The sequence below is a fragment of the Rhinichthys klamathensis genome, unplaced genomic scaffold, assembly GCF_029890125.1.
Source record: "Rhinichthys klamathensis goyatoka isolate OS25496 unplaced genomic scaffold, OSU_Roscu_1.1 h1tg000011l_1, whole genome shotgun sequence".
NCBI classification, from domain to species: Eukaryota; Metazoa; Chordata; class Actinopteri; order Cypriniformes; family Leuciscidae; genus Rhinichthys; species Rhinichthys klamathensis.
In genome coordinates this window covers 8386569-8401425 of record NW_026606564.1, presented here as the reverse complement: position 1 = coordinate 8401425, position 14857 = coordinate 8386569, and the positions used below count along the sequence as shown (strand labels likewise).

Here is a 14857-nt window from a genome sequence, read left to right as displayed (position 1 = left end):
TAACGGACCATTTATCAGTTCGGACCAGCAACATCTGTGCAGCGCGAGATCAAGCGACACTGTGCTAAGAGATCCAGTGAAGAAAACATTTGAATTCGCCACTGAAGTAATAACATCGCTGCGAGATCTAGTGAGAAGCATTCCCATTTCTCCGTTATTAACCGTAGATCTCTATTAGATCAAACAGCGCTGACGTGGGAACCAGGAGAAACATTGTGCCGTGAATGAACATGGATTTAATGTTGCACTTTAAAACTCAAATATTATATAAATATATATTTAAATGTTATTTTTAATGTGATTACCAAAACATTTGTTCATCCTTCAAAGATGACACCCATTTATAAACCTGAAAGTTTCAAGATGTAGGAAAACTCAAACTTATTTAAAAATAGTTTTTCTTATAATAAATAGGTAATTTCTCTGGGATTTCTTTCTTTTTGCTGTATCGTATCGAACCGAACCGCAAATTTTGTGAACTGTTACACCCCTAATGTATATATACACTACCGTTCAAAAGTTTGGGGTCAGTGAGAATTTTATTTTTTATTTTTTGGAAATAAAAATCAATACTTTTATTTATCAAGGACAGTAAAGACATTTATAATGTTACAAAAGATTCAATTTCAAACAAATGCTGTTCTTTTGAACTTCCTATTCATCAAAGAATCCTAAAAAAAAACAAAAAAACTGTACAACTGACAGACCAACAACTGTTTCAACATTGATAATAATAATAAATGTTTCTTGAGCATCAAATCCTCATATTATACTGATTTGTGAAGGATCATTTGACACTGAAGACACTGACACTGGTGATGCTGAAAATTCAGCTTTGATCACAGGAATAAATTACACTTTACTATATATTCACACAGAAAACAGCTGATTTACACTGGAATAATATTTAATACTATAACTGATTTTTGTTGTATTTTTAATCAAATAAGCGCAGCCATGGTTAGCAGAAGAAAAGTATTTAAAATCGTACCGACTCCAAACTTTTGAACGGTAGTGTATATTCTCATTGTTTTTTTATACACTTTTAAAACATTTTAATTTTTTGTTTACATGCCTGCGGGGTATTTTAAGTTGAGGTGCTATTTGTTTTTATATTAGACTTTTTCTATATTGACTGTTGCACTAAAGTCCAAAAGTGAAGATTTTATGTTATTTATTACTTGATTGTTCAAGCTACCTCACAGAAGTGCTCTGTTTGTTAACAGAGTTGTTGAATGTTAAAATAAGGTGAATTATATAAAAAATAAGGAACATCCTGGATCTGTTTTTATGTATTATATAAGTATCGGATTGGGACTACTTAAATACTTAAAATCAAATGACTCGGACTCGAGGGCAAAAAAACCTGATCGGGACATCCCTAGTTATTAGTAGGGGTGTGACGGAATCGCGAGACTAAAATATGACGAGACGCCGCTACACTCACATTCGCCTAAACTATCGTTTAGCTGTTTTTATAAAAAAAATAAAAACCATTCTAAACTAATGTAAAAGTCTGCTCTGCTCATCCAGCACGAGTTGCCGTTGCAATCAGTGCAGCACGAATCACAGTTCACTGATCGCGTGAGGATGGCGGAGGATTCGTTGCGCAACATAGACTAAACGTCTGATAAATGTCCTATCTTGTAGAATGCGCGCTCAGCACCGCTGCTCCCTTTACACAGAGTATGTGCGATCACGAATTTGAAAGTGAAAGTAAAACACAAGCTCCCCGATGTGCATTGCGCACAAATTAGGCCGCATACATATAGTCCGTCTCCCAATATTTGCGGCTATGGTCTCAGTTTGCACTTTGAATATTGAGAGAGCACTGTAATGTCTTAAGGACAACAGACAAGGGAGGCTCCGTTTCTGAACTTATAATCGGAACGCAAGAACAACTGTAGAGACAAACACGCCAGCCTCGTTTCTCTCTACCCGGCCTTTTCCGAACTCACCGCATTATATTAACCCTATAACTGTCTGTGCAAAATAAAACAGCAATTTCAAAACAATTATAAAGAGTCTGTGTGATAACTGTGATTATGGTTGCACTTGCACTTATTGTTTGCTCAATCAGAAGTTCTGAAAGCTCTTAATGTACAGTAAGGGCTGAAGAGACTAATGTGAAATGATACAGGAGAAAAGCCAGTCAATAAAAACCTTTTACAGTGCTTGTATATTGTTTTCTTTCAATGCATTTGATCATTCACACTCATAAAGTAGACCTGAAATGACATGCATTAGAAGATTATTAGTTAAAACATTGCAAAATGCACCTGCATACTATTTTTCCAGTCATGAATTTTGTCATTGAGGATTTCTGAAAAATTGTGCAAAAATCTCGTCTCGTCTCGTTCTCGTGAGATAAGCGTCTCGTCACACCCCTAGTTATTAGGGTTAAAGTTCTCACTTTATATTGGGTCCTGTAAAATTAAAGGCACAATATGTACAATTTTTGGATTTAAAATATCCCAAAACCACTAAAATTATGTTATATATTTTGTTGATTTGTGTTGTTACATTATCCCAAGTGTTTCTAAGAATGTTTAAATCCAGAGAAATAAGCAGTTTTAGCCAGGACACCAAAGACGCTTTAATATATGATGTTTTGTTAGACAGGTGAGCAACTGTTGATGGATACGTTCATCGACAGAAAACGAATCATTGTTATACAGCTCAACACTTTGTTGAAATCTTGATTTACCGCGAGTACCGTTTCACCACACCTGATATCGCTCCGGCTTCCTGCCGTGTGCAACAAGTGTCTCATATAGCAGCCGCCGAGCGAACGCACAGAGTTAGCATAATAACAACTTCCATCACACTCAAATGTATCTAATATTAAAACAGCGCTGCATTACACACACACACACGCATGAGCGGAAGGGGCGTTTGCGGGATAACAAAAGCTCCATTGCTCTCGTCTCTCATTAGCAATCGCTCCAGCGGCCTCCTTCCACTCCAACGGCTTTTGTAACGCTAATAAATCTTTAAAAATTACCGGTCATCCATTAATATGATTTCTGCCCGAGTCCCGTCGTATTCTCCACCGGCTGTAGAGGTGAAGACAACAACTCCCACGATTCAGCGAAATCAAGGCATGATGATCAAACTACGCCTTTGTTTAGAATAATACGACCTCTAGCGGCGAAAAATGACATATTGTGCCTTTAAGTGCTTTTAACTTTCCTTTATTTACAATAAATTTAATTAAAAGTAAGTGGTCCAAAAATGTTTACAAATACATTAACCATAAATGTGCATCAATTCATATTATACATTTACATTTCTGTGCTATTAATTAAACGCTTTGTAATGAGCCACACATGCAAGTGTGCAGTTGCCCTATTTGTTCTGACGTTTTCAAACTTGATCGGATCGTTAAATTGAATGAATATGATTCAAATCGTATTGTTTCTCTGCTGTGTTTTTAAATCCGTTGGACGCCCCTCCATGCGTACATGCGTACTTGTGCCAAATGTGACTCGTACAAGAAAAGAATGGCTCTTGCCCTGCGATGACTAAATGTGTGTGAACGTTATCCGTCCCCTAGGGAAGCAGAGCTGTTAGATAAAGCCTTCAGGGCCCTCAGTGCTACACAAACTCACCTAAGTGGATTCCTTTTCACTTCCTCCTACAGCGAGGTTGTCTAATTCCTCCCTCGCTTTTCTTAATGGACTCTTAACAATATGCAGATGCTTGTCTAAAAGCACAGCCAGAAGTGCTTATGATTAAATGGTTTATGAGTGGAGTGGAGGGGGGAGATCTACTCACTCTTGCTGCTCTTCCACCATTGTGCCGAACAATCCTTGTGGCAAAACGTGCCATTCGGTGTCGAGCTGGACCAACTGGCAGCTGAGACTGTGTGCAAACGCTGAGAGAGTGCGCTACGATCAGTTAGGCCAGGTTTAGGACTGTGATTTGCTCTACTGAAGCACAGAAATGATACGGCCTGTGATGCAAAACAGAAAGGTGGCAAGAGGTGCAGCATTAAAGGGATAGTTCACTCAAACATTTCTCAGCCTCATGTCGTTCCAAACCCGTAAGACTTTCATTCATCTTATTCTTCGGAGCACAAATGAAGATCTTTTTGATCAAATCTGAGAGCTTTCTGTCCCTCCATTGACTGCCTATGTAACTTCCACTTTCAAGGTCAAGAAAGGTAGTAAAGATTGAAGAAATCCATGTGACTCCAGTGGTTTAACCTTTACGACACGAGTGCTTTGTTTGTGCAAAAAACATAATTTTTTATTCATATCACTTTATTCACAAAATATGAATCTCCAATCTTTTTTAGTAAATCGTCCCCTTAATTGCCCCTTGCAGCTCTGGGTTATATTGTGCATATGTGTGTGTTTGTTTCTAGATAAGGACACGATCAGCAAGATCCGGGAGCTGCGTATGAGAGCAGAGGACTATGAAGTGGTAAAGGTCATAGGAAGAGGGGCGTTTGGAGAAGTACAACTGGTAAGTGGACCGCGTCTTTTATGCTGTTGTCACTGCTAGTGGTGGACCGGTATTGTTTTTTTAATGGCCGATGTCTTAGAGAGCAGGATTGCCGATATATATTTTTTAAAATTAATTAAAAAAAATAATCTCTAAACTAAATGCTTACTTTAGATGGCAACTTCTTGATTCTGTAGTAGTGTTTTTCACAAATAAAGAAATTGTTTGGAAAATATGAATAAAAAGCAAGTAAAACACTCAGTAATGTGGTAAGTTTGTGCACACTGGGAATCCTTTTTTTAAAAAAAAAAATAAAGACAAGGTAACACTAATTTTACTTATAGCACACAGTGATAATGACATAACTATGAGACAGTGGGCAACTGGATATATAGCGCAGCATAGTTTAAAATCAAGGGTTTAAAGTTTGTCGATCGCTGAACTCTCCTGTCAGCGTTGAATTCACATGGACCGACCGCCACACACTCTCAGCGCCGGCAAAATAAAGGTCTGGCGCGCTGTCAAAATAAAAGTCCCAACAAAAATGCCAAATATTAGCTGATATATCGGCCTTGGCCCCCAGTCACTGCAATTACTGGTTGGTTTTAATGCTGTTATACCATTACCTAGAATTACATAATTTTTTTTGTTTCAACTTTTTACCAGTACCTTTAACATTTGTGTAGTAACTACCTCTCAGGTGTTTGTTTTTTTACATAATACATTAGTGCCGGTTTTAATTCCACATATGATATATATATTTTTTATATAGTACCATACTGGATGCGTAGCTGAAACTATGTGACGCTGCTCATCTTAAAGAGCTTTTACCATGGCGTTCTTATTTCATCTTGACAAACTGTCTATCATTAGAATGATTTTGGACTTTTTATGAGTTCTCTTTATGGACAGTTATTAAACCAATTCAATTCAAATTTATTTGTATAGCGCTTTTCACAATACATATTGTTTCAAAGCAGCTTTACAGAAAGTGCATTTCAGAAATGTACATAGAAAAATATAGTTAGTTAATCATCATGTATTAAATCATCATGTATCAATTGATAGATATTGATATTTTTTTGTGAACACAAAAAACAATTGGGGCATTTAGCCCAAAAGTGTGCATATTAGGAAAAATAATGCTGTTTTCAAATATGTTTGCTTCATATTTCTTTAGAAAGAATCATCATCAATTTCTTATCTTATCTTGTCTTATTACTTATTACTATGATGTACATGCGCGATCATATACCTCTGTCTTCTGATGACAAAGATTCAACATAAACATCCATGTTCTGACATGTGCAGAACACTAAATGTGAAACATGAAGCAAATAAATATATGATTATGATTACATAGAGTACATTACAATAAAGAATGTTTACATGAGAAATGCAGGTGTAGCGTTTAGCTTATTATAAAAAGTGTACATTTGCAGAATTACACCGCCAAATGGCATGTTGGGTATTGCTAGCCAGTCAGCTAGCATAACAGTGAGTTAACAGCTGGGAGACGCTCAGTCGCTACAGTACATCAAATAAGTCAGGTGTTGAAAGCTGGCAGGGCATGAATATACTGGAGGCCGTGAACACGGTGTCGAGGACACTTCAGGAGCTCACTGATGCCTTGTCTGGTGAACACTGTGTTAGTGTCCCGTAGCTCAAACCAGTGCTCCATCTCTTCCATGAAAGCGTTCTTGCTGAGGGAGAAATGACTCGCAGCTGAGCTGACTGAGGTCATGAAGACAACCCTTCTTGAATGAAAAGTGCTCAGATCCTGCAAATGTCAAATTATACAGTATAAAACAGTATAGTGTTTTTGTTAATGCATTTTGCCCCATACGACATCTGTGGAAAAAACTGTAAAAACAAAAAGTCCTGTTAAATTTACTGTAAAATCAAAGGTAGCTGTGGTTCCCAAACATTTTTTTTAAATACAATATGGTATATTCTTTATACTTGTTCGTAGGGCTGTGAAACGGCATCCAAAATAAAGTTTGTGTTTAGATAATGTGTGTGTGTACTGTGTATAATTATTATTTATTATGTATATATATATATATATGCATGCCATGCATGTATATATTTAGGAAGAAATTTATTTATAAAATATTTATATTATACATAATATAAATTTTATATATATGCAAATATTTTTAAAATATATACATGCATATGTGTGTGTATACTATATATATATATATATATATGTATGTATATCTGTGTATGTATATGTGTGTGTGTGTATATATATATATATTTGGGCTGTCAAACGATTAATCACGATTAATCGCATCCAAAATAAAAGTTTGTGTTTACATAATATATGTGTGTGTACTGTGTATAATTATTTTGTATATAAATGCACACATGTATATATTTAAGAAAAATATGTTATTTATATATAAAATGTTTATATTTATATAAAATATACATTATTTATAGGCTACATTCAGTCTATATACAGTATATACATGCAAATATTTCTTAAATACACATGCATGTGTGGGTATTTATGTATTAAAAATAATTATACACAGTACACACACATATATTATGTAAACACAAACGTTTATTTTGGATGCGATTAATCGTTTGACAGCCCTACTTGTTTGTACACTTGAATAACTTAAATATTAACATAAATCTTAAATTGATATTTTAGTATATTAAGCTTAATATTTAGATTTTTGTTTTGTTTTAAGTTTTGCTAACAAAATCAAACTTTTGCTTTTTTGCAAATCGTCTGCACTAATCTACTAGTGTAAATAATCAGGGTTCAACTGTCAGTATTTACTTTTAACACTTAAGTACATTACAAATAAAGTACTTTTATACTTGTGCTCAAGTAAAATGAAAACGAGTGCTTTTACTGGAGTAATATTTGATCAGGGAAGCTATTTGTTCTTTTACTTTATTCATGTACTACTTCGTGCACCATTGCTGACAGAAAAATAAGCAACTATAAGTAAATGGCCAGTCAATAAAAGGAAAGAAATACAGTGGCACTGCTAGAATCCAGATTCCCGGTCACACTGCCCAGCACTTGTACTTTTTTAACTTTCCGTCAGTGTGAATACAGTAGAAGTCATACGAGTGCTATTTTCTATATTGTTTCCTTAGTGTGTCATAGTTCAGTGAAGGTAAAGTAAATAACAAGCTCTATTCATGTTCCCTGTCTTCCTGTTCTGTAGGTTAGGCACAAAGCCACGAGGAAAGTGTACGCCATGAAGCTGCTCAGCAAGTTCGAGATGATCAAGAGGTCGGACTCGGCTTTCTTCTGGGAAGAGAGAGATATTATGGCCTTTGCCAACAGTAATTGGGTAGTACAGGTATGAATCAATTGATTAATTATGATTATCAATCATAATCAGCTGTGTGATTTGTCTTGAATGTGGATGGATGTCCAATTGCTCTTGAGTTAATATAAAAACAGATTTAAAAACTGAATACATTATATTCAGGTTATGTATGCGCTTCGTTAAATATAACGTTTTGCTGAAGATGCCTTCAAAGCGGCTACGAATGATAGAGCCATAACCAATGTCCATGCATATGCAGATTGTTATCTAACAGTTTGTTTTCTTCTTCCCATTAAAATTTGGGTATTTAAGTTGAATAAAATGGCAACAATAAAAATAGCTAGCTAGGTTAGCCGATTAGCTTAAAAGTGCATATATATTGCCGTCAGTTCGTATGTCTGCTAACACTTTCTCCCACGAGCGGATACGATGAGACCCGTTTTCCTGTTTGTTCATGTGACCCTCGGCATAAAGCTTATTGTTTTTGTTGCCATTGATCATGTTAAGTTGATTTTTTTAATGCTTTCTTAGAACATATTGTGATAACGCTTTACAATAAGGTTCATTAGTTAACATTAGTTAACTACCTTAGTTAACATGAACTAAGACTGAACAATACTTCTTCAGCATTTATTAATCTTAGTTAATATTAATTATAACATTTACTAATAAATTATTTAAGTCAAAGGTTGTATTTGTTAACATTAAACATTAATACACTGCGAAATAACATGAACAAACAATGAACAGCTGTATTTTTTTATTAACTAACATTTATAAAGATCTTTGTTAATGTTAGTTAGCAAATGTATTGCTCATTGTTAGCTCATGTTAGTTAATATTAGTGCTGTCAAACGATTAAAATATTTAATCGCGATTAATCGCATTTGTCATAGTTAACTCGCGATTAATCGCACATTTTTATCTATTCTAAATGTCCCTTGATTTATTTTTGTCCCATTTTTTTTTCTTTTCATTTTAATGCTCTTATCAACATGGAAAAGTGGATTGGCTTGATTTATGCAAATGTTTTTTTTTATTGAAAACAATATTGGCATATATTGTAGTGTTCAATTTCACACTAACATTCACACTTTGAGCAAATAATCTTTACACAATGTAACACTATCTATCAATAAAAGGGTGAAAAAATACTTTGTCACACAAACAGCCCTTTCTAAGGGATCAAAACGGGGCGATACAAAATAAAATGACAAAGTGCACATGTAAGGTAAACTAGGACTACTTTCTTTTTCTCAAGTTTGCTTTGAGCAGTCAGGCTACTGCTCTTTATTCACTAGAGGCTCATCAACCCAGCCTCTTATATCAGAAAGAATGAACAGTAGTGGTGTCACACCAAACGCGAATAGAGCGTCTGGCGCGAGCGTTTACGCGTGATGTCCTGCTGCGCGAATGAGGCGTTTAGCGTGGCGCGGTAGACGTGAATTCGCCTCATTCGCGCGTCCAGTTTGCAAGAATGACGCGAGTTGAGCGTTTGGCGCGATACACGCTAATTTATTTGGTGCATTGACGCGAATTCAATGGAAACATTTGGCAACTTTTTTAAAGTATACTTTCCACTTAGAATCTTATTGGCATCCATTCGGCGTCTCGCGCTCGCCATCCACTCAAAACGTAACCTTACCCTACTATTCGGCCGGCTCAAAAGCCCAAACAAGTGTGTGCGGCGTGCCTGTTGTTTTGTTTCTGGTCAAGCTAGATCCGGTGTGGTGTTGTAGTTTTTCTAACGTTACTAGTTGCTGTTACAGCATGTAAAAAAAACTACAAAGTTTGCTAGGCCAAAAAGAACGTTAATCTCGCGCTAAAAAAATTGATGCCGTTAAAATGGGTTTGCGTTAACGCCGTTAATAACGCGTTTAACTGACAGCACTAGTTAATACATGAACTAATGTTAACTAATTAACTTTTTTGTTAAGTGTTACTGCTGTTAGTAAACTGCACAGTGCGGCTACGTTGTTCATTTGAAAAATGGCGGGAAAAGACTTCCTGCTGACGAAAACCCTCTCAGTCGGTGACAAAAATCATGCAACGACACACTTGACCCCATACCGGCACATCGGTCAGAGCCGAGCGTGTGTTTTCATCAGCCGGAAACATTGTCAACAAAAAGCGCTTATTAGCACTCGCCGCAGGTCAAGTTGACCATCTGGTGTTTTTGACGAACAGTATGTAGATGTAGAGAGTAGAAGAGGACTGTTTCTGAGTGGCAGTTTGCTGTTTTGTGTTCATGTAGTTCATTACGTGTTTTCTCAGAATACGCGAAAATACTGAATTGAACTCTTTCACGTCGTGTTGCGCTTGAAAATGCCCAAAGTATCCTTGTAAACAGTCATATGTGTCTGAAGTGAACATAAACAGTTGAGATGTTTATTAAGATATCATAATATTTCATTTCTTTTCTTTTTTATGTCATCCAGCTGTTTTATGCATTCCAAGACAACCGCTACCTCTACATGGTGATGGAGTATATGCCAGGCGGAGACCTGGTCAACCTGATGAGCAACTATGATGTGCCTGAGAAGTGGGCACGCTTCTACACCGCCGAGGTCGTGCTGGCACTGGACGGCATCCACTCCATGGGCTTCATTCACAGGTCTCTCACACACATCAAACCGCACTTTCACTTTTTTTTCTGGTGTGCTTGCTTGCTTGAACTTTTGAAGATAACCAATATGCGTGTGTTAACATTCGTCGTAGGGACGTGAAGCCTGACAACATGTTGCTAGACAAGGCTGGCCACTTGAAGCTGGCAGACTTTGGGACCTGCATGAAAATGAACAAGGTACTAGAGATGTGCGAAACTACACATTTTCTTAAAAGTCATGTGTGTGTATATAAATAATCGTCTCGAAAACAAATGTTTTTGTTAAGCATCTGATTGTACCTTTTTAGCACAGTCCTGTACAGTATATTCCCACAATACTGTGTACAGTAGAGGCTAAAGGTGTTGTCCGGAGGTGATATTCGACAAGTTCAATTAAACCATCAAAATATGAGGATTAAACTTATTTTAAATATGAAGGAAAAACAAAACACTAAACTCGGTTAAGGTATTTGTCTGACAGGCAAACTTCAGCTACAGGAAAACTGCAGAGAACAACAAAAACCTCGCAGGAAAACACATACATCGACTACAACATAATCAGTTGTTAATATTTTGTTGATTCTCTCTTGTGTTTGCATGTTCATCATTTCTTTGTATGACAGTCTGACCACAATTTGGCATGTTTCATTGCGTTTTCACAAATAAAACAGTTGACTACAAGCACAACTATGCAATATGCTTAACAATATCTTTAACTAATTTTTAATAATAGTTAAATAAAGTTTGAAGATGTTCATTTTCCTATGCCGGACATCACTTCTTGCCACTACTGTGTGATAGAATTTCACCTGATATATTGTAAATCAAACTGTGTACGAATCTTATTTGGGGAAATGACATCAATTATAACCCCATACTTGATGTTCAATGGAAATTAAGACATTTAACAATTGCTTAAAGGGAAAACAAAACTATTCACATTTATAACTTAAAGCTGCTGTCCGTAACTTTTTTAAGTCAAAAATAATCCAAATTAATTATTAAAAAAAAAAGATATTCAGCCAGTGGTCAAAACTATCTGCTTGCCATAGCTAGATTCAAAACGGTTAGCTTGTAATAATGCTTTTAATTCCAGTGGTACTGGTGGGTTTCCGCGGGAAATTCGAGCATGTCTTTGCGTCATTACGTCACACCCGTACACATAAAGAAGGAGTTTCGGCTAGCCGGCTATACTGCGCGTGACGAGATGTTTAGATGTATAGGCTTTTCTCGCAGCACTTTACATGATTAAACTTATGGCGGATCCAGAAAGATCCAGACAACAATCATCAGTGTCAACTGGAGATTCAGCAGTTATAAAACCCAAAAGACTTCGTACTTCGGATTTAAGGTGGAAAGAGAAAGAAACCGTCTCATGCGAACACAAGGATACACATCGGTGGGGCTTTTGAAAGGTGCGTGAACTCCCGAAGGGGTTCGAAACGGAAGAAGAGACAGCTTTTTTCTGCTGAACAAGTAAGACATTTCAATAGTTCAATCGTGTAACAGTACGTTTTCTTAATTCACACAGTTATGGAGTTTCCTTTGTTGTGCCTTTCTCGTTTTGCTATTATGGAGAATATGAATTCTGAACTACACAGGTAATCATAAAACACATTAAATAACGTTATTCACGCAATGCTGATGTTGTTAACATGAACAATTTGAGAACAAAGTAGGCTATAATTTGCACGGTTGCTGTAAATCGCCCTGATTAAATCTAACGATCGCTTGTCATGTCGAATGCTTTTTCCCCCTTAGTTGGTCAGAACAAAAATGGATGTTACTTACTTGTTCAGAAGACATTTTCCGGTGAAAATTCTTATGTTGGTCAAGCTTTCAAAAAGTGAATCTGTGATTCTGTATGACAGTAGGCTATCCACACAGCGCGGTGATTGACAGCAGCACTCGCCTCAAAGCACTGTGTTCATCCGCGCTGTTTCATGCCGATTTACAACCCACGTAAAGATGATAATTCCGCGAATCACTGCAGTTACAGATTTCGAACAGAGATGGCGACAAAAAGGGAAAAAGCTACGGACTGCAGCTTTAACTAGACAGTTATAAAGTCAGCGGCGCTGTGTTCAAGAAATCTGCATTTGACATACAGACGAAAGTAAGAATAATTGTCATTCATCATCATGTAGTAATAAAAAAAAATAGTTTAGCTTCTCTACTTGGCAAGAATAACCCACCATCATAGTTATCAATACAACTGTATATAATAATAAAAAAATAAAAATAAATCCTTTGTACTGGATGAAATCGCAGCGTTCTGTCTCACAGAGCAGTGAATGTTGTTTACAGCAATCCACAGAATCTCTTATACCTTTAAAGCACCAATACTAAAAAAATAATAAATCTAAAAAAACATCTACATTTAAAGCTATTCAACCTCAAAAATGAGCAAGTCAGTTGGTGAATGACATCCTGAACCATTCCTATAAAGTACTTGAGTCACATTTAGTGTTCTCTCAGTTCTGCTGTAGTCTCTGCTCTTCTCTTCCTCCTCAGGATGGGATGGTACGATGTGACACAGCAGTGGGAACTCCAGACTATATTTCTCCAGAGGTACTGAAGTCGCAGGGAGGAGACGGCTACTATGGCCGAGAGTGCGACTGGTGGTCTGTGGGGGTCTTCCTCTACGAGATGCTCGTTGGTGAGTTTCGCATCAGTCTCGCATTTGCAGCTTTTGCTCATAGTTTATCAGGCGAACGTTTATTTTTCATGAGTGTTAGTCAAGCTTTCTGTGCCAGTGGGTCAGATTTGACGGTTGCAGTCAGTGGGGAATCTAAGAAAAACACTTCAGGTAAAAGAATTCATATTCACAGGAGCAAATTTAGCTTGTTCAGAACAGATTCAAGCAGCATAGCAAATGTCATGTGCTTGCGTTTTACTTCAGTCTACATATTATACATGATTCCTCTGTTACGAACAGTTGGTTTGATTTGCATGGGAGCATTAAAGTGGTAGTCCGTTTCCCATACGTGGATTTATGTGCTAAATGTCAATATTGTCGCCACATTATTTAATATGTCATTGTTTGTTTTTTTGCGCAAGACATGCAGAAAAATGATAGGCCAGTATATTTGTCTATGAATTAAGTGGTCGAGCACTGTTTATTAATATTAAAATGTTTATAAATTAAACGTGAGGACGTTGTATTAATTTGTTTCTATTATTTAAAGGTACACTATGTAAAGGTCCATGTTCAAAATTAACAAGATTTAAAGTCTATTATAAGCATTTATATTTTAGACCTGTCGCGGGAAACTGCGTACATGCGTCTCGTCATATCCGTAAATAGAGTGTAGTTGCTCCGGCTACTTTGACGTGTGTTTGGTGTGGAGTGGCAGAGGTTATTGTCACAGCGAGCGAGAAAGCTCTGGGGAATCACCCGTTTTAACAAACGCCGAAACGAGGAGAGTCTGATGGCAAAAAGAGAAAACACGACAGAGTTCGTAATAAAACAAGAATCAACATTGGCTTGGCTTTTCGTAGATGGTGAGATGTGATGTTGTATTCTAGTGGTGAGGAAGGTGTTTTATAGGCTTTATGGCGAGCGTCACGTGACCAAGCCGGAAAACAGATCACATCGCTTGCGATTCAGGTCTTTTGTATGTGCTTCATGAAATTTTTTGCGGTTTTACTCAAGATAACTTAAAAGGAGCAAGCTAAAATGAGCATAACCAATGTCCCTCGCATGTGGAGTTTGATATTTAAAAGTTTTTACATTTTTCTTCTTCACACTAACGTTTAGATATTTAAATAACATAAAACACCAATAACAAAGTGAACTTAGTAGGTTAGCTGATTACCTTAAAAATCCATAGATATCGTAGTTAGTTCTTACGGCCGTTAACACTTTCTCTGACAAGCGGATGCAATGAGACCTGTTTTCCGGTTTGGTCACGTGACACTCGACATAAAGCCTATTGAACCGATAAAGTGCCATATGTAGCTCTCAAACAGAGTTCATTGTAAAACTTGATCTAACGTGAAGGCTCATATTCATCCGCACATTCCCGCAGAGCCTAAGCACAACCAAAACAATATTCTTCCACAAAATGCATGCAGTTTTGCTTTTTAACCACTAGAAGGTCAAAAGTTACATAGTGTACATTTAATAAAAAATATATATAAATATTTGCATGTATATACTGTATATATATATATATATAAAAATTATATATATAAATAAAAATGTTCTTAAATATATACATGCATGTGTGTGTGTGTTTATATATACAAAATAATTATACACAGTACACGCACATATATTATGTGTAAACAAACTTTTATTTTGGATGTGATTAATCGTTTCACAGCCCTACAAACATTAACTAAATTTAGTTTTCGTATTTAGTTCCAGAGCATATTTGAGTTTTCTCTTTGAAGAGCATTAAAGGCTAATGTTTACCTTGTGGTTTTGAACGCCTAAACACAATGGCCAATCAGAAGTGTTTAAGTTATTCAGAATCAGAACAGAGTTTTATTC

General features: G+C 36.4%; 1 protein-coding gene across 1 annotated transcript in view; it reads left to right on the top strand.

Annotated features, from left to right (window-relative positions):
• The window catches only part of rock1 (Rho-associated, coiled-coil containing protein kinase 1), a 97307-nt gene that overhangs the window by 45570 nt on the left and 36880 nt on the right, over positions 1 to 14857 (top strand). Inside the window, exons 3-7 of the mRNA XM_056265245.1 lie at positions 4370 to 4470; positions 7647 to 7784; positions 10193 to 10368; positions 10473 to 10557; positions 12874 to 13018. Of these exons, the coding sequence (XP_056121220.1) occupies positions 4370 to 4470; positions 7647 to 7784; positions 10193 to 10368; positions 10473 to 10557; positions 12874 to 13018 (645 nt within the window). The remainder of the gene's footprint in view (positions 1 to 4369; positions 4471 to 7646; positions 7785 to 10192; positions 10369 to 10472; positions 10558 to 12873; positions 13019 to 14857) is intronic.